This window comes from Ovis canadensis, chromosome 1 (assembly GCF_042477335.2).
Source record: "Ovis canadensis isolate MfBH-ARS-UI-01 breed Bighorn chromosome 1, ARS-UI_OviCan_v2, whole genome shotgun sequence".
Lineage (NCBI taxonomy): Eukaryota > Metazoa > Chordata > Mammalia > Artiodactyla > Bovidae > Ovis > Ovis canadensis.
In genome coordinates this window covers 107,233,760-107,251,731 of record NC_091245.1, presented here as the reverse complement: position 1 = coordinate 107,251,731, position 17,972 = coordinate 107,233,760, and the positions used below count along the sequence as shown (strand labels likewise).

General features: G+C 57.3%; 1 protein-coding gene across 6 annotated transcripts in view; it reads left to right on the top strand.

Moving 5' to 3' along the window:
- MEF2D (myocyte enhancer factor 2D) overlaps positions 1-16,419 on the top strand; it is a 31,003-nt gene extending 14,584 nt beyond the window's left edge. For 3 of the 6 annotated variants that reach the window (XM_069576728.1, XM_069576708.1, XM_069576717.1), the window contains exons 2-12: positions 3,845-4,035; positions 4,648-4,851; positions 6,197-6,334; positions 7,362-7,572; positions 7,787-7,843; positions 9,398-9,588; positions 10,064-10,084; positions 11,258-11,387; positions 14,923-15,142; positions 15,596-15,902; positions 16,239-16,419. In XM_069576728.1, coding sequence (XP_069432829.1) covers positions 3,982-4,035; positions 4,648-4,851; positions 6,197-6,334; positions 7,362-7,572; positions 7,787-7,843; positions 9,398-9,588; positions 10,064-10,084; positions 11,258-11,387; positions 14,923-15,142; positions 15,596-15,902; positions 16,239-16,250 — 1,545 coding nt within the window. In that variant the 5' untranslated portion in view covers positions 3,845-3,981 and the 3' untranslated portion in view covers positions 16,251-16,419. Of the gene's footprint in view, positions 1-3,844; positions 4,036-4,647; positions 4,852-6,196; positions 6,335-6,391; positions 6,527-7,361; positions 7,573-7,786; positions 7,844-9,397; positions 9,589-10,063; positions 10,085-11,257; positions 11,388-14,922; positions 15,143-15,595; positions 15,903-16,238 lie in introns of all 6 variants that reach the window. The other 3 variants (XM_069576739.1, XM_069576747.1, XM_069576752.1) reach the window with 3 other exon arrangements.
- Positions 16,420-17,972: the final 1,553 nt, after the last annotated feature.

Here is a 17,972-nt window from a genome sequence, read left to right as displayed (position 1 = left end):
GCTGAGTTCATGTTCTTGCCCCCAAGCTTTCCAAGACTCTGCAGCAACGTAGAATGGATGGATAGCAGAAGGGGAAAGAGGAGTACAGACTGAGCCTGCTTTATGGGAGCCTCCTGGTGAGATAGCAAGAAGGACTGCCCGAAGCGGGGGCATCTTCTCCTCGGGCAGGTAGCACAGAGGTGGGAGTGGCGATGGGGAAGGGGCGACGGGAACCTGGAGTTACGAAAGTGCCTTGGACTGCCTTGGCAGGGACTGGGGGTGGCTGAGGCCTGGGCTGTTTACCCGGCTCTCCTTCCTCTGTCAGCCGAGGCTCAGTGGGCCTCGGTGCCTTCCCTGTCTTCTCAGTCCTGCTCCCTCTTGCATCCCAGCTCCCCCAGCATGAGGCGGGGGTGGGGGGGGGGCGTAGGAGATCAGCCAGGGAGCTGGTTGCCAGGCAACAGTTGCCTGAGCAACCCCATCCTCTCCATCTCCATGTGTTCAGGGCTGCTCCTTAGAAGACTTCAGAGTCTCACCCTCTGTACCAACCAACCTGAGGGTAGGGAGGGTTGAGGACTGAAGTGGCAGGGGTGGTCGGAGGGTAGATGGTGTCCAAACAGGCAGGCTGTTGGTGCAGCTGGGAGAGGAAGAGTTGTATTTCCACAGAGCACAGACTGAGGGGAGCTGGTCCTGCAGCAGGACTAACAGAAGTTATACCTCAGGAAGAACTTCTTTCAGGGCCACGGCAATAAAACAGCCCTTCCTTCCTTTCAACAGACATCTCTCCTCTGTGAGCTCCTCTTCACAGGGGATAGAGTGGTAAAGAATACAGACATGGTTCCTGCCCTCATAACGCTTCAGTCCTGTAGGGGGGCCAGGCATTAAACAGAAGCATGGAATTATGATTATTTACATTCATGATAGGGTTCCGTGGTGGCTCAGCTGGTGAAGACTTCGCTCACAATGCAGGAGACCTCAGTTTGATCCCTGGGTCGAGATCCGCTGAAACAGGGATAGGCTACCCACTGCAGCATTCTTGGGCTTCCCTGGTGGGTCAGCTGGTAAAGAGTCTGCCTGCAATGGGGAGGACCTGGGTTCCATCCCTGGGTTGGCAAGATCCCCTGGAGAAGGGAACGGCTCCCCACTCCAGTATTCTGGCCTGGAGAATTCCATGGACTGTATAGTCCATGGGGTCGCAAAGAGTCATACACAACTGAGCAACTTACACACACACACACACACACACACACACACACACTCACTCACTCACAATAAGTGCTAGAAAGAAAAGATTAGAATACTGTGAGAGTCAGTAATTTGGGGAGGACCTAAGGAAAGAAGTTAGATTGTAGGAATGACTTTTCTGAGGATCATGAGAGCAAAGAGAGCATGGGCCATAAGCTGAGAGTGGTTATATCTCAGCAGAAATTTGCTGGTGAACAGAAGGTGGCAAGAATGAGATAGTAAAAATAGGAGAGGGACAGAGGTGGATGCTGTAAGCCAGAGGAGGGTTATGGTGACTGCATTTACCAGTCTGGATTGGGGTTTTCAAGGCTAGATCAGAGAGTCCTGTTTTAAAAGCCCTCTTCTTGAATAATTAAATTTTAAGAAAGCCCTCCCTTGCCCTCAGTATTTCCCTGCCAAGCCCATACCACTGAAATTCTGGAAAATATAGCCTTTGGGTTGCACTGGAAGGCAGAGGAGCTGAAATCCTTGGAGTAGAGCCTTTACAGTGTTTGGCAGAGGTTGGGGTCACAGGCAAGGGATGGGATGGCTGGAGCTGGTTCTGGGTCCCGATGTCGGCTCAGCTAGCTCAGGGTTGACTGGGCTGTTGTTGGTGATGTCCTAGGGCATGCATGAAGGTGGACAGTAGAAGGCCCAGGGCCCATGGAGCACCCTGAGGGTAGGAAACCGGGGAAGAGTGTTTGGGGATTTCTCCCTGGGAAGAGAGAGGGAGAGGTGGAGGGTCCTTCCTGGAATGGAGAGGGAGCTACATTGTTTTCGAGAGATACCTGAACTCAGCAGAAGTGCTCTTCCAGCTAACTGAGCTAGGGAAGGCCTGAGGGAAAGTCCTGGTAGTGGGAGAGAGTGGGGAGGGATATTCCTGGCTCCTTCCAAGTCCACAGAGTCCCTGCCGGCCCTCTCTGCTCCCCTCTGTGGCCAAGGCTGAACTTTCGGCATCTGCTGTGGAACCCAGGGGGCCACAGTTGAGTGGATATGTAAAGGCTCCAGAGAAACTCAGCAACCACTGAAATGGGGGCTGGGGAGGGGGTTCCAATGACACCTCTGTCCGGGTTGGGTGGGGGAGATGAGAGCCCACCCCCCTGGACACTGGTGAGCTCTCCCGCAGGGCCTCTGCGGAAGGGGAACTCTGGAGGAGGGCTGGCATGTGGCCAGGACTCCTCCCAGGACCCTTTCAGAGTGGCTTTAGGAGGCGTGGGCCCCCTGCCACCGTCCCCCACTGCTCCATCTCTGGAATCACAGAGCCGGAAGGGCCCTGGGGTCATCTTGTGCCTCCATCCTGGGCCCTTCCTTTCCCCGCCGCGCCCACCCCCACCCACCGGTTGGCCTGTTAGAGCGCTGTCCACCCCCAGCATGCACCTTTTCTGGCTCTAGCATGGCTGCCATCTCTGTGCCTCCGACCACCCATTACCTCATGTTGTTCAGTGTGGGGCTCTGTTTCCCCTCCCGGCTCTGGAACTGGAGCTCTTCGAGCAGTGGGCCGTGATGGGTTTGTAGGTGCGCAGAGAACGGGGGTCCCTCTGTCTGGCGCCCGTGTCCCCTGGCTGCCAGCAGCCTCTTCCTGTGTGGCACTCATCTTATATTTTCTCTGCTGCTTGGAGTTGAGCCAGTCTGGGGGGCACTGCTCTTAGTCTGAACTTGGGTTCCAGACATGGCCCATTCCTCTAGAGCAGGAGTGTGTAAACTATGACCCATGGGCCAAATCTGGCCATGCCGCCTTTTCTTAAAAATCTAGTTTTATTGGGGCACTGCCACACGCATCCTTTAATTGTGTTGTCCACAGCTGCATTCACGCTGCAGTGGCAGAGTTGAGTAGTTACAATGGAGACTATGGCCTGTGATGCCTGAAATACTTATGATTTAGCTTTTTAAAGAAAAAAATCACAGACTTGTGGTCTAGAGGGTTTGTTTGTTTGTTTGTTTGTTTGTTTAAAGCAGCAGAATCCTTTCTTCAAGCCTGAAATTCAGGCCAAGGCCCACTGAGCAGAACAGATTGGTGTCCAGGCACCCTGGTTGAGGGGGAGAGGGCTTCTGCTGCCTGAGCCCTGCTCTGGGTCTGCAGGCTCCAGGGCTCCGGGTCAGGTGTGAGCCCCACTGCTCTGGACCTGCACTGGCATGCTCTTGAGCCAGGGGCGCAGACACACTGGCGTTCTGGTAGCAGGTACCCTGTGTGAGCTGTTCACACTCTTGGCCTGTGTTCACTCGGCCCATTCTCTGCACCAGGCTCCATACGGGAACTGCCATCCTTGGCCAGTGGGGCAGCCGGGGAGCCCAGGTGTCTGTTCTGGGAGAGCTCTGGGAAGAAAGGAAGGCCTGAGGCATTCTCTAAGACCCAGACCCTTGGAAGTCAGGGAGGTTCCTGAGTGTATTCTGTCTGACCTAAAACCCGAGGGCAGCTGTGATGGTGTGGGAAAAGCCTTTAGCAGACTCCTGGGCCTGAGTGAATTCTAGCTCGTGCTTGGCTGTGGCGCGCCATCGCCTCGTTGCCACCATTTCCTCGGTTTGTGGATGGGGCTCAGATGCTGCCAGCCTCTCACAGGGGTGCTGTGAGCCTGGCCGGGGTGCCCAGGGAGCTGGGCTGCGGGTTGCCTCGGCTGACAGTCCTCTTGTAACCCTCCCCACCCAGGAGGCTGTGCAGAAGGTGTCCTGCAGACCATGAACTGAGCGCTGGTGCAAGACCGTTCATGAGCACAGTGTAAGGTGTGCTGAGCCCGCCACCCAGCAACCCCCTCCCTTTCCTGGCACTGAGGATCCCCAGAAAACATGGGGAGGAAAAAGATTCAGATCCAGCGAATCACCGATGAGCGGAACCGACAGGTGAGGGCATCCTGGAGCCCCACAGAGTGGTTGTGGGCAGGGAGCTGGCCTCTGCCTCCACTCCTTCTAGCCACTCCAAAAAGGCTTCCTGGAATAAGGGGGCTCTAGAGTCTGTTATGGAAGGGCAAGGGCTGAGTTGGGAAAAGAGGAACCCCCATCTCCCTGCATCTCTTAGAGTCTTGTGTCCTAGAACCCTAGGACTCACCTGCTGCTGCGGCCAGGCAGACCTGTGTCCCTCCCATATTCAGCATGCAGGCCTCAGAACATGCCCAGGCACTTCCCCTTTCACAGGATGAATCCCTCCCCTCCTCCTATCCCAAGGGAAGAGCCTGGAAGCTCTTGTCTTCTCCTTCCCTAACCTCTTCATAGCCTCCGGCCCAGAGATGTGGAGTTCTGTCCATCTGACTTCTTTGCCATCAGTAAATTGGCTCCGGGCTGTGTCTTGGCCATGTGTTGGCAGAGAGGTGCTGACCTGTTCCTTCCCCAGACAGGGGCTCCTAAGAACAGGGCTGTGTTACCCTGAGGCAGGGGCTATGTCCAGCGGCCTGCAGGTGGGACTTCTGGGCAGCCCTTGACTGAGCCATACCTGGCCGCCCACCCACCCATCTACAGGTGACATTCACCAAGCGGAAGTTCGGGCTGATGAAGAAGGCGTACGAGCTAAGCGTGCTCTGTGACTGCGAGATCGCGCTCATCATCTTCAACCACTCCAACAAGCTGTTCCAGTACGCCAGCACGGACATGGACAAGGTGCTGCTCAAGTACACGGAGTACAACGAGCCGCACGAGAGCCGCACCAACGCTGACATCATCGAGGTGGGCCGCGCGCAGACCCCGCCCCCGCCTGCAGCTGCACACCCCACGCCCACACGTGTGCACACCTGCCCCGTGAAGCCCCTCACCCATGTGCACACGCAGAATAACCCACATCCTCTCACACAAACCCGGGGAAGGAGGAAGGCAGCAAGGTAGGAGGGCAGCAAGGTAGCTGTCAGCTGGGGCTGCCCACTCAGCCCACGCCCCCCAGCACCCTCTGAGCCATTTTCCTCACGTCTGTCAGGTGTAGCATGACGTCTCTGCTCTGTCTTCTCTCAGATTCTCTCTCTTTTCTTCCTTCTCCATCTTTTGATGTGCTCCCGCCTCTGACTCTTTCTCTCTGTGTCTCGTTCTTTGTTTCCATCCCTCCTGCTCTGTCTTTGTCCCTTTGTGGGTCCCTGTGGCTCTGTTTTCTGTTTCAGAGAGAGCTGACCTGATGAACCATTAAAGGACATGGGCTTAGGAGTCCAGCTCCGGCCTTTACTGGCTGTGTGGCCTTGGGCAGGTGGTTCTGCAAGCCTTGGTGCCCACCCCCGTGAAATGGGGCCAGCGCCTGCTTTGAAGAGTGTTGTGCATTGAATGAGACAGCCCAGTGTCTGCTTCCCTCACTGGGGGTGCAGGCCCTGTGCCGATGAAGAGGGCGCCTGGGGAGCCACAGGCCTGCCTTCTGGGAGCAAGACTTGATTTTAACAGATATGGAGGAAATTCCTCTATTTTTATATTAGAGAAAATAGGTTTACTCTAGACTAGAAAGTAAAATTTACATTCATTTTCAAGACAAAACAAGCATCTGTGAAGATGTTTTGAGCGTGGAGAGGGCAGCCTGGGGGTCTCCTCTAGACGCGTCGGGTGCGTGCCCTGCTTTGTGCGCGAGAAGCACGAGCCTTCGGTTGGGGACAGCGCACAGGGCGGTGCATGCCAGGAACTCAGGAAATGCAAGGAACGATGTTGCTTTCTCCCTCTTATTCTTCTCCCTGTCTGTCTCAGGCTCTGCTTCTCTCTCCCCTTCTTTTTTAAACAGAGCCCAGGGGTGGAGTCAGGCAGTCAGCCCTAGAGCTGCCTTCTCCCGGGGAGCCCTCTGCGCCTCTGGCCGGGGCTCACCCAAGGGTGCACAGGCACCGCCGGCTCAGGGCTGGCCCCTCAACCATCCCCCAGAAATGCCCACCCGACCACCAACCACATAGCCACATGGTGCCTCAGGAGGGGTGGGCCACCGTGAGGGGAGGGGGCTGAGAACCCTGAGGTGGGGAGACAGCAGGGGAGTCTTAGGGAGGGGCTGGAAGGAGCGCCAGAGGCAGGCGGGGGAGGACCCTCACCCCTGCTGATGGTAGTGGTGCGGTTACAGACCCTGAGGAAGAAGGGCTTCAACGGCTGCGACAGCCCGGAGCCCGACGGGGAGGACTCGCTGGAACAGAGCCCCCTGCTGGAGGACAAGTACCGGCGCGCCAGCGAGGAGCTGGACGGGCTCTTCCGGCGCTATGGGGTGAGCCCCACTCACTCTCTCTCTGTTGGCCCCCCCTCCCGGCCCCTTCCCCCCCAGGCGCTGCACAAGAAGCACAGGGAATGTGAGAGCCCTGAGGTGGACGAGGTGTTTGCCCTGACCCCCCAGACGGAGGAGAAATATAAAAAGATAGACGAGGAGTTTGATAAAATGATGCAGAGTTATAGACTGGCCGTGAGTAGTCGCATGGAGGAGCGCCTCCCTGTGGTGCATGGTGTGGCTTTGCGCCCCGGCCCTCGGCGGCCTCTGGTGGATGTTCTGCTCTGAGCCGCGTGGGGCTGCTGGTGACCACTGAGGACCCTCTGAGCCTGGTTGTGATAAACCTGTGGCCCTTGTCATGGAGCATAAGCTGGGAGAGGCCTGGAGTGCCGCCTCACCAGCAAGAAGTGTGTAGATGGCCTGCGAGCCTTAGATAACTAGAAAGTGGAGGCTGTGCTCTTTGTCCAGATCTGTTCTGGGGAGAGGCCTCTCTCGCCCTGCTCTGACACCCCAGCCCAAGACCCTGAGTCACGCTGTCGAGGGGAGGCAGAGACTGCTGAAGGGGAAGAAGGTGAGGTGGGTGAACACCCTCTGTAGCAGGCGGGCGGATGAGAGACGACTAGTGAGGTGGTGTCCCGACCCACGCGCTCGGCCTTAACAGCTCTGTGTGTGAGTTGGGGTCTATACTCAGGGCCTCTAACCTGCTCTCTGTGTGTCCTGCCTGGCTGAGGACTAACCCACCTCCACTAGGGGGGTTCTAGGTGTCCCGGGTCCATCTGCAGTGAGCCGAGTCGTCTTCTCATTCTCTGGGCCAGAACTGGATCCCAAAGCACTCCAGCCTGCCTTCTTCCTTGGTGGGAGGGGCAGGCATGATTCCAGGGGGCCCCAGAGCAGAGAGATCGAGCTGCTTCTGGCCGTAGGACACACAGCCCAGAGACTATAGGGGAGCCCCAGCCTGCCCTCCCAGGAAAAGTGGGTCCAGGCTAAGGGGTCACCCTGGCCTGACCCTGCCTCTCCATCTTCTGTCTAGTCAGCTGTCCCGGCCCCCAACTTTGCCATGCCCGTCACGGTGCCCGTGTCCAGTCAGAGCTCCCTGCAGTTCAGCAATCCCAGCGGCTCCCTGGTCACCCCTTCCCTGGTGACATCATCCCTCACGGACCCACGGCTCCTGTCCCCCCAGCAGCCAGCGCTGCAGAGGAGCAGCGTGTCCCCCGGCCTGCCCCAGCGGCCAGCCAGTGCAGGTGAGCGAGCCGACGGCGGTGGCGAGGCGGCAGTGAGGTGTGGTGAGGACTTGGGGCTTCTGTCCCCACGGTGACTGCCCCGCGTCCCCCACCGCAGCGCTCTCCCATGTGCGGGGCTCCTGAGGGAAGGGGCTGCAACTCCTCTCCCCGTTCAGTTCCCAGGCCTCACCCTGGAAGGGGGCATCCTGTCAGCTCATGGTTCTTCTTCCTCCAGGGGCCATGTTGGGGGGAGACCTCAGCAGTGCTAACGGAGCCTGCCCCAGCCCTGTCGGTGAGTAAAGCTGCTCTTCTGTCTGGGAGTGGGCCAGAGTGCCTGCTCAGTGGCTTCAGGTGTCCAGGGACCACGAGGGACCTAGGTCAGAGGAGAGAAAGATCCCAGGACCTGAGTTGGTGGTATACAGAGTCTGAGGACTTTTAAGCCCCTGGATTTTTTTGTCTGTAGCAGTGATGGGTGTGGACGATCAACAAACATGTAGGCTTAGGGAATTCTGGGCAAACCGAGAACTCACCAACACTTCCAGTGGGAGGAGAGGTTCCAGGGTCTTCTGGTTGAGTTAGGGGTGTCTGGCTGGGGTCTGGAGGATACAAATATCTGACACTGCCGACGATAGAGGCGTGGACTCACATACACTCTCACGCGCAGACATTCTCATCTGTACGGGAATATCCAGACAGTAGGTGTGCACTTGGGAGCACACATCTGTGAACCACAGAAGAAAGGCTGCTCCCTCCATGCCCCCCCCCACCCCCAGCAGCTGACAGCCCCTCCTGCCTGGTGCCGTTGTGCGCTGGTGACTGGGACTTCGAATGTCACTGTTGACGTCACCCTGACATTCCTGCCATTCCCGGAGTGATCCGGGAATTGGGATGGAGGCAGCCGCACACTTCAAGGGAAGCAGTGTGCTCTCAGGAGACAGCAAGGCGACACTTCTGACTGTGGTCACTCCCACGTCTCGGGGGTTTAGCACTCCCCAGGCACCATGCACTACTGCCCCCTCGGCAGTAGCTGTGTATGGGGCAGGGATGGGTGAATACCCCTCCCCCGCAAAGAAAGGCCCTGAGAAACGTCTGCAGACCTTAAAGAACAGTGATCCTTGTAGACCCTCAAGCACAGCAGTAGAAAGTGGTTGTGTGGCTCTGGACACATCACACCTCTGCCAAGTGGGCTTTTTTTCTGCTTCTGTAAATATGGCTAATGATACATGTCCTGTCCGTTCTTGCAGGGTTAGTGTGAGGATTAAATACGCTGAGGTGTATGTGAAGGCCCTGTGTGGGTTATGGAGTGTGGAACAAGTGTAAAAGATGGTTATTCTGCTTGTTATTACCAGTCTAATTACGGGGGCAGCTGTGTCACCAGCCCGCTAGCTCTAATAACACCGCCATGACAAGTTCATGGGGCGTCATTCCCGACATTCCCAGCTCAAGGCAAGAGGAGCAGTCTTTTGGGTATTGATTTGATCTTGTGACCAGGATCCTCACTGAGTCTTAGCTTTTGGGCTGCTACCTTTGTACCACCTGTGTCTTTATGGGCCTGGTTGGGGGTAAGTGCTGGACTTCCTGTTATCAGTGACCAGCTCCTACCACCCAGCCCCATCACATGTAGCTTGGAGGCATGGGGATGAACCTGATGATTGAGGAGTAAGGGGTGTTCTCCCCCTATTGCCAAGACAAGGTGGTTTTAGGGGAAAATTAGAGAACTCAGCCCCTACTCAAAACATGAGCATGATTCTGAGAAGTTCTGGGTAACGGGCCTTCTGGCACAGTTGATAAGGATAAGTGGTAGGTCCATGTGCTTCCTTTTACCCCTTTCTCTTCACCTCTCCAGGGAATGGCTATGTCAGTGCTCGGGCTTCCCCTGGCCTCCTCCCTGTGGCCAATGGCAATAGCCTAAACAAGGTCATCCCTGCCAAGTCTCCACCCCCACCCGCCCACAGCGCCCAGCTTGGAGCCCCCAGCCGCAAGCCTGACCTGAGGGTCATCACTTCCCAGGGAGGAAAGGGGTTAATGCATCACTTGGTGAGTGGGGTGTTTGGACCAAGGGCAGGGGCTGAGGAATGGGAGAGTGGGGAGGGAGGACAAAGCTGACCTCCAGCAGAAGAGATGAAAGTTAACCAGCAGCTAGGGCTTCCCGAGAGAATGTGGAATCGTGGCTTTTTAAGAGCTCTTCCTCCCAAAGGGCCTTACAAGAGGTTGGAACGCAGAATTACCAGCCTCGGGGGAGGTGAAACGGGACACAAGGTGGGAGAGAAGGTTCCCTGATGATAGCAGGAGAGGGAGAGGAGGACTTGCTGTCACGGCAGAGGGACGTGGGTTAGCCTGCGAGGACTTCCTCACTGGTGGGCTCTGGGATACAGCGCCTTCCGAGATCAGTCAGGACAGTGCCCCTGCTCTGATGCAGAGAGGCAGATGGGATGGCCCTGGGGGCAGGGGTGTGAGGGAAGGGCAGAGGCCAGAGACTGAGCCATCCCCTTGGTTTTATTTCTGCTGCCAGACTGAGGACCATTTAGATCTGGTAAGTGAGGCTGTGAGGGTTTGCTGGGGCTTTGAACCCCGGCCAACCTACTGCTCTGTGGCCCCCAGCATGGAGTGCCGTGTGCGCCTTGTCCTTTCACCCATGTGTGTGTGCGTGCTGTTCGGTTAGCTGCCAGGAGCTGTGCTTAGTGCCAGGTGGGATACAGAAGTGAATGGGGTGGGGGCAAGGGGTTACCCATGCACGTGTGTGTACCTGAGTGTCTGTGGACGTCTTCTTGTGACGTTGCGTTCGTGCAAACTGACCTCTCTGTGTGTACCTGCACATGTGCACGAGAGGGGAGCGGGCCTGCCCCAGGCCTCAGAGGTCCAATCTCGTTGTGTCGCAGCATGCCTGCATTAGGCCCCTGCCCTCTGACTCTACTCAGGCCCACCCAGGACAGGGCCCTCCAGCGGAGTGCCAGCCAGACAGGAAAATCGGCTTTCTAGGGGAAGCTGAGGCCAGGCAAGGCCAGAGCTGTCCTTGGCTGTGGGCTTCCCTGCCTCCCCATCTTCTGTGTGCTCCTTCCTGCATACAGCCCATCTTACAGGCACTCAGAGGCACACACAGCCACTCTTCTCTCTCTTACACGCACACACACTTACATACTCACCCTCAGCCTGAGTGGGATGGGGGCTCTCCCCGCCCCAACTCCCTGACGGGAGGCCAGAGAGGCTGGAAAAGGCAGGCAGGCTTTGGCGGCCAACACGGCGGCAGTTTCGGCCCCAGTGTGGAGTTGGAATAAACAAGTGACTCAGCAGCAGATGGAGCTGACAGCCCCACACACGTGTGTGCGTACACGCAGGCACACGCCACGCCAGGCCCTGCGTTCCCTTCACACATGCCAGCGGGCTGCGTGCTGCAGTGTGGCGGGTGGAGGGGCTAGCCAGGAGGAGAGTGGAGGTGGGGCCCTGGCTGGTGTTGGGGCCACGGGGCCAGCATGTGCACCTCCCCCTTTGCACATGTGTAGGTGGGAGTACATCTGTGTGTGCACGTCTCTCTCCGTGGATTTCAGCGTCTCTGTGTGCACCCGTGTGTGTGTGTGTGTATCTCTGGGGCCTCCATGTTGAGGCATCCCACCTGGGCCTTGAGTTGCCCTGCTGGGCTTTGGAGTGAGGGGCCCGGGTAAAGCAGCCCACCCATCTGCCACCTCTGATAGACTGTTTTCTCCTGCAGAACAATGCCCAGCGCCTTGGGGTCTCCCAGTCTACCCACTCGCTCACCACCCCAGTGGTTTCCGTGGCAACACCGAGTTTACTCAGCCAGGGCCTCCCCTTCTCTTCCATGCCCACTGCCTACAATACAGGTGAGTGTCTGTGTTACATGTAGCCAGGTGCAGTTGCCCTTGGGGCAGGTGGGACCACCGAGCAAACAGAGCGTATTCTCTGGGGCTGCCCCAGTCTGAGGAAGGCCGTTGATTTGGGGGAGCCCCCAGGAGGTTCGAGTACTCTTGCCTGGAAATCCCATGGACAGAGGAGCCTGGTGGGCTGTATAGTCCCTGGGGTCGCAGAGCCGGACATGAATGAGCACACACAGCACAGCACCTAGTTAAGGCTGCCAGACTTAGTAAACAGCAACATCAGATGCCGTTCACACGGTGATGGTGTTCCTGAAACTGTCTCCAAGACGTACTTATGGAAAAATTATTCATTGTTTCGTCTGAAAAATCAAATTTAAGTGAGTGTGAGTATCCCTTATTTTTACATAGGACCTGATGGAGAAGGAGAGCCCTGTCCTTGGGCAGCTCCCGTCTGAGGTGGGCTGAGCAGCTGGGTGACTCAGGCTGACCAGGTCGGGGAGTGGGGAGGGAAGCGTGTCCAGGTCCGGGAGGAGGAGGATGAGGAAATGAGAGAGAGGGAGGCATGGTTAGGAAGATGTATCCAGCTTCCTGGGAAAGCCAAGTAGGGACTCCAGGGCAAGGTGGAGGAGGAGGAAGCGGGCTCTCACCCTGATGTTGGTTTGGTGGAATAATGATGGGGGAAGGGAGGAGGAAGTCGGATGAAGGTGGGGGAGGGGATCTGAAGGTGGCGTGTCACTTGGTGATGTGAGAGAGGTCTCTGGGTAGAAGAATTCAGAAAGGACACCCAGTGCTTGGACTCTCTTGGGTCCCCAGGGCTGTCCTGGCCCCTGTCACCCACTCACACCCTCTCAGGGACAGTCTGTGATTGAACACCCTTCCCTGCATTCCAAGCTGCTGTGTCAAGAAGGACTTCCCAGTGCAGAAACGCCTTGTCACCTTGCTTCAGAGCATCTGTGTGGCTGGGGCCCTGGTCTGTTTTTCTCACTGAGGCGAGCCTCTCATGCTCCCCAGCTTGTCTCAGAAGTGAGTGACTTGCATCAGGGCTGTTCTGCAGTGAAATCAGACTAGAACAGAGACCGCTAAACTTCTCCCCACTCTCCAAGCCCCCATTCCAGAGTTGAATCATGCTAGGTAGGTCCCAGACACCAGTACAGAGAGCCACAGAACCCCACCTCTTCCCTGTGTGCAAAACTCCGGAACCCAGCCCTGTGTGTAGGAAAGGCCCTTAGGACAGGTGAAGGAGCTGGAGGGACTGCCTCATGCTGAGGGGCAGACCCTGGCATGTGTGTTGGGGGTCCAGAGTTTATCACCCAGGTGTCTGTGCAGTCCGTTGTCCCTTGCGCGTGCTCCTGTGTGTGTGCGCACTGCCAAGTTGTCGTGTCCTTGGGCAGCTTTAGAGAGGACTGTTTCAGATGGCAGCACCCATGGAGCCCAGTAGGAGTTCTCCCCAGTGAGTTGTGGGTGGACGGCTCTCTGAGGCCCTTTTAGCCGTGGCAGCCGGCGCGGTTGGTAGAGGGCGGCGCTCAGGAGCTGCTGTTGACTCGAGAATCCCGTGGTGGTGGTTTCCTGCCGTCTTCTCAGGCCCTTCACCGGTCTCTGTGGAGCAGGAGGGAGGTTAGTTGGTGTCCGTGAACCTGGGACAGACGCTCAGCAGCGCCAGACTTTAGACGCTATTTGTCAGGTGGGTGAGAAAGCAGATTCTGACCCTGGGCTGCCCTCGGAGCCCTGCTGGGAAGCATTTGGGCTTTCTCACATCCTCTCGAAACCCAGGGGCTCCAGTTCCTCCGGCTGCAGGAGTCGTTACGTAGATCTCAGTTTAAACAGCAGGTGTTTTCAGGTGACCCTCTGAATATAAACAGAACCCCAGTGAACACATTGCTGTTTAGTTGTTCACTGTTCATAGTCCCTGGCCCCCGTCCAAACTCCAGCTGGGGGTGACCTGCCTCTGGAAATCACGGGTAGGGACAGGCCTGGCCCCTTGTTGACACTGGCTGCAGAGGTCTGGTGGTGGTCCTTCTAGGAGCAGACCAAGGGGCCGGGTGGGTGGGGAGTCAGGTCTGTAGGTAGGCAGGGCGGGAGTGTGGTGGGAAAGTGCAGGACTGGGGGTCGAGTCCCTACCAGTCACTGGCTGTGGCCGTTGGGCAAGGCACCGCACTCCTCAGGATTGGTGTCCTTGTTTCTGAAATGAGTGTTGTAAAGAGTTGGTCCTCGGGGCTCCTGTCTGCCCTGGGTCTGCCTTTTAAATTTAAGTGTCTCAGCACTCCTGGCTGACCTTGTTGTAAGACCAGAGGCAAGCATGGACCATCTATAGAGTGAGATTCAGAGATAATAAAGAAGCCTCGGGTCTTGTCTGAGCTCTGCCATTGGTTTTCACTGTGACCTGGGGAGAGTTCCTCAAACTTGAGGCTGCAGTTGCCTCTGGTGAATGAATAATAACAGCAGGTAAATCCTGTGAATATTTACTATGTGCCAGACACTATTCTCTCAGCTTCGTATGCATCAACTCACTCAGTCCTCAAAGCAGCTGTGTGAGGCAGGCAGGTTTATCGCCTCTAGTTTACAGGCAGAGTTCGTTCACCAGAGTCACATGGCCTGTGAGTGGAGGTGGCCAGGAGGTTTGACCCCGTGGCTCGAATCCTGCTCCTGTCTGTTCCACTGCACAGATAATCCTGTCTTCCCTGCTCCAGAGGGCTGGAGCAGACAGCCCCTCAGGTGGTGTGGCAGGGGGCTGGCTGGCCGGTACGTCCTCCTCACCACACCACCACGCTGTCGGCCCTGTTCCTCAGGGAAGACATTTTCTAAACAGTCCCAAACAGGCTGCGGCATGAAATACAACAGGGCTGTGTAAACTGTGAAACATTTCACGGTTCTGTTTGTTCTGTGACAGTGCAAACATCACAGTTTCTTCACTGAGACAGGCATTTTGGAAAACAAGATGCGCCACCTCATAGGGAAATCACCAGACCCCGGGCGGTTGTCCCGCAGGCCCGTTCCCCTCACAGGCCCTCCTGGGCAGCAGAGGTGCGTCCTCTTGAGTTTGTGGGCGCAGCAGCTGAGCCCTTGCTGCCACCTGTCCTGTGTGTTCCAGTTGTTCGATTCAGAGGCGCCATTCACCTAGCCTTTCCCTCGATGCCCTTCTGTCCCAGAAAGGCACTTGGAACTTGGCAGTCGAAGAGATGACAGTTAAACATGTATTAGACTTTCCCTACCTACCTTTTTCCCCTTCTTTTTTAAAACTGGCATTCTAAAAGTGATACCTACACATGGCTGGGGAAAAGAAAAAAAGCTCAACACTTGTTTTAGAAAACCACCTCTCTTTTACATCCTGTTAAAAAGCAGCACCTCATGGTTAAGATTTGCGTTTCTTTGAGTGCCGTCTTCACTGAGTTCAGATGGGCTGATTTAATTATTCACAGCTATCATTAACAACTCCCCCCACCTTGATAGAACTCCTGGAGGCGGCTCCCCAGGGCGTGGGAGCCTCTATCCTCTTTCCCACAGTGGGAAGCTCCCCCTCACTTTCCTCCCTTACCCTGTACAGATTACCAGTTGACCAGTGCAGAGCTCTCCTCCTTACCAGCCTTCAGTTCACCTGGGGGGCTGTCGCTCAGCAACGTCACTGCCTGGCAGCAGCCGCAGCAGCCACCCCAGCCGCAGCCTCCGCAGCAGCCGCAGCCACAGCCACCCCAGCCGCCCCAGCAGCCACAACAGCCACCTCAGCAGCAGCCCCACCTGGTCCCTGTGTCTCTCAGCAACCTAATGTGAGTCCTGGGGGCCGCCCTGCCGGTGTCTGTGGCGGGAGAGTGACAGACGGGAAGAGGAGAGGCCTTCAGAGATCTGAGATCCCTTCAGGGTTGTTGTCAGTGGACAGCATGGAGCCACTAAGTGGCAGCCCTGGCATCCGTGGTGTGGGCCTGGGAGACCCACCTGAGCCTCTCCCCTAGGCAGCCCAGGGGTGGGGGCCCCCCAGGCTGCAGAAGATGACATGGGTCAGAAAGAAAACTAACATGATTTCTCTTCCTTCCTTTCCCTTCTCGGCACCCCTGCCCCCCGCCTTTCTGGTCTCTTTCTCCACCTACCTGTCCCCACCCCAACCCCGCCTCCCATCTTCTCATTCTCTGTCCTTGCTCTGGCTTGTGACCTCCCCTCACTGTTTCGGTCACTCACGTCCTCTGTTCTGTCCCCTGCACTCCATGCCCATTGCCTGTCTCCAGCCCGGGCAGCCCCCTGCCCCACGTGGGTGCCGCCCTCACAGTCACCACCCACCCCCACATCAGCATCAAATCGGAACCAGTGTCCCCCAGCCGTGAGCGCAGCCCTGCGCCTCCACCTCCAGCTGTGTTTCCGGCCACCCGCCCTGAGCCTGGCGACGCTCTCAGCAGCCCGGCTGGGGGCTCCTACGAGACAGGGGACCGGGATGATGGACGGGGGGACTTCGGGCCCACACTGGGCCTGCTGCGCCCAGCCCCAGAGCCTGAGGCTGAGGGCTCAGCTGTGAAGAGGATGCGACTCGACACCTGGGTACTGTAGCGCCGCCCCTCCTGTCTGCCGTTGTCTGCTCCACCCAGGGACTGCCCCATAAGCCACCCCCAGCCTGTCTCGTCTCCCACCCCCGAGGCCTTGTGGCCAGCTCGCCCTTCCGTCAGCCCGCACGGGGCAGGACCGGCACCCTTTTCCCCCCGACCAGAGGCCCATCTCCCCTGCCTCCAGCATCAGTCTTTCTGCTCGATGACTTCCCCCTCAGAGCTGGCCCTGCCACCAGAGTCCTGGCCTTGCTGGGAGAGGGGCGTGGGGGGCACAGAGCCCGTAGCCTGGGCCACGCCCTCACACCCCCTTCTCCATCTCCTCTCTTCACAGACATTAAAGTGACGATCCCCACTCCCCTCCTCTCCGTCTCCCTGATGAAGAGTTGACAATCTCACCGCCCACCCCTCCCTGTCCTGGGCTCCTCCTGCTCGACCCCCCACTTCCTTTCTTGTGCTCCGTGTCCTGTTGACGGTTACATTTGTGTATAATTATTATATTATTATTATTATTATTATATTTTTTTTAATTTGGATTCTCGCTTTGGAGAGGGGATGTGCCCATCCCCTCTTTCTGCACCCCCCGCCATTTTCACTGGCTGGGAGGGGCTCTTTTTTGCGGGAAGGGGGGGACACTTTGCACGTTGTACACATATGCTGCAGGAGGGGGTGGGGGGCCCGATAGGCCTTGGGAAAGGACAGGCGCCGAGCCCTGCATGCGGAGCCCTCCCACCCCATCCCCCAGATAGAGGGAAATAACCAAAAAAACTACCAAACAACAAAAACCCCTTACAATAGACTGAGACCCCAAAGTCGGCTCAATGAGTAGTTTTGTGTTTTAGGGGGAAAGTGAGGCAGAGGTTCTGAAAAGGGTCTCTGCTTCCGGGCTGTTCTTGTGGCCACAGGCCCATGGGCCTGGGCCCCGAAGGCCCCTGTGCACGCGCATACACTCTCTCCCATTCTTGTGTGAGCTGCGCCTCCAAGGTGTGGAGGTGCTGGCCCAGCAGCACTGGGGCTGGAAGGCTGTCGGGGAGGGGTTTGGGGTGGGGCCCCTGTGAAGCACAGAGGAGAGAGACAGAGCCTGAGGAGAGGGCTGAGGAGGGGCCGAGGGGCTGGGACAGGGGGTGAGTTGCGCCCCCTCCCTTCCCCAGCGTTTTCTCTAAGATATACAGTGCAATAGCTCCCCGTCCCTCAGCTGACACCAGCCCAGCAAAGCCTGGCCACGAAGTGCAGGGAGAACCAGGAGAGGGAGGTGACTCAGCAGGAGCCGCCTCAGGCACCCTGGGGCGTCTGAGGACCGAAACCCTTGCATCCAGGGACTAGTGTGAGTGAGGGGACTCGCTCTTCCTTGCACGTACACATCCCCAGAGGAGTGGACCTGGGGTGGTGTGTGAGGGTGGGAGAGGGAACAGAGGAGGCCCGAAGAAGGCCTGCCTCCCTTCTTTCCTCCTTGCCCCCTCTCCTGCCCTCCTACCAGCTCCTTCCGCTCCTGGCCCCCCCTTCCCTGCTCTTGGCGCCCTCATTGTCTCGCTACCTCCTGCCCCACCACCCCCAGGCCGCATCCCACCTTCCCTCTTGGCTACTGTAATTGTAAATAGCAACCTTTGGAAAACGTTAGCAGTGTAACAGTCCAGGAAACTGTTTTTTTGTTGTTGTTGTATTGATATGAAATGAGATTCTATTTTTGTCAAAGTATATTGTAATAATAATGACTCAAACGGCCCGTACTGTACAGACGAGATTCTTCTGCTGTTGTTCTTGCTCCCCTCCCCTCCCCCCAAGTCCACCCTGTCTGCTGCCTCCCCAGTCGGGGCAGCCAAAGCGTGGGGTCCAGGGACCTCAGGCTGGATCACAGATCAAACTGGAGGGGGCAGGCCCCCGGCCCGCAACCCACCACCACCCCCTGCCCTCCAGGGCCTGGCCTAGGGTGACGTGGGCAGGCAGACTGGGGCCTGTGCCACTCCTTCACAGAAGCCCAGCCCCTCTGCCCAAGGGCTGCAGTGCTCCCTTGGGGTTTCATCCCGATGAGAAAGTAGAGTTAGACAAGGCCCGGTTGGTTTTGTGGTAG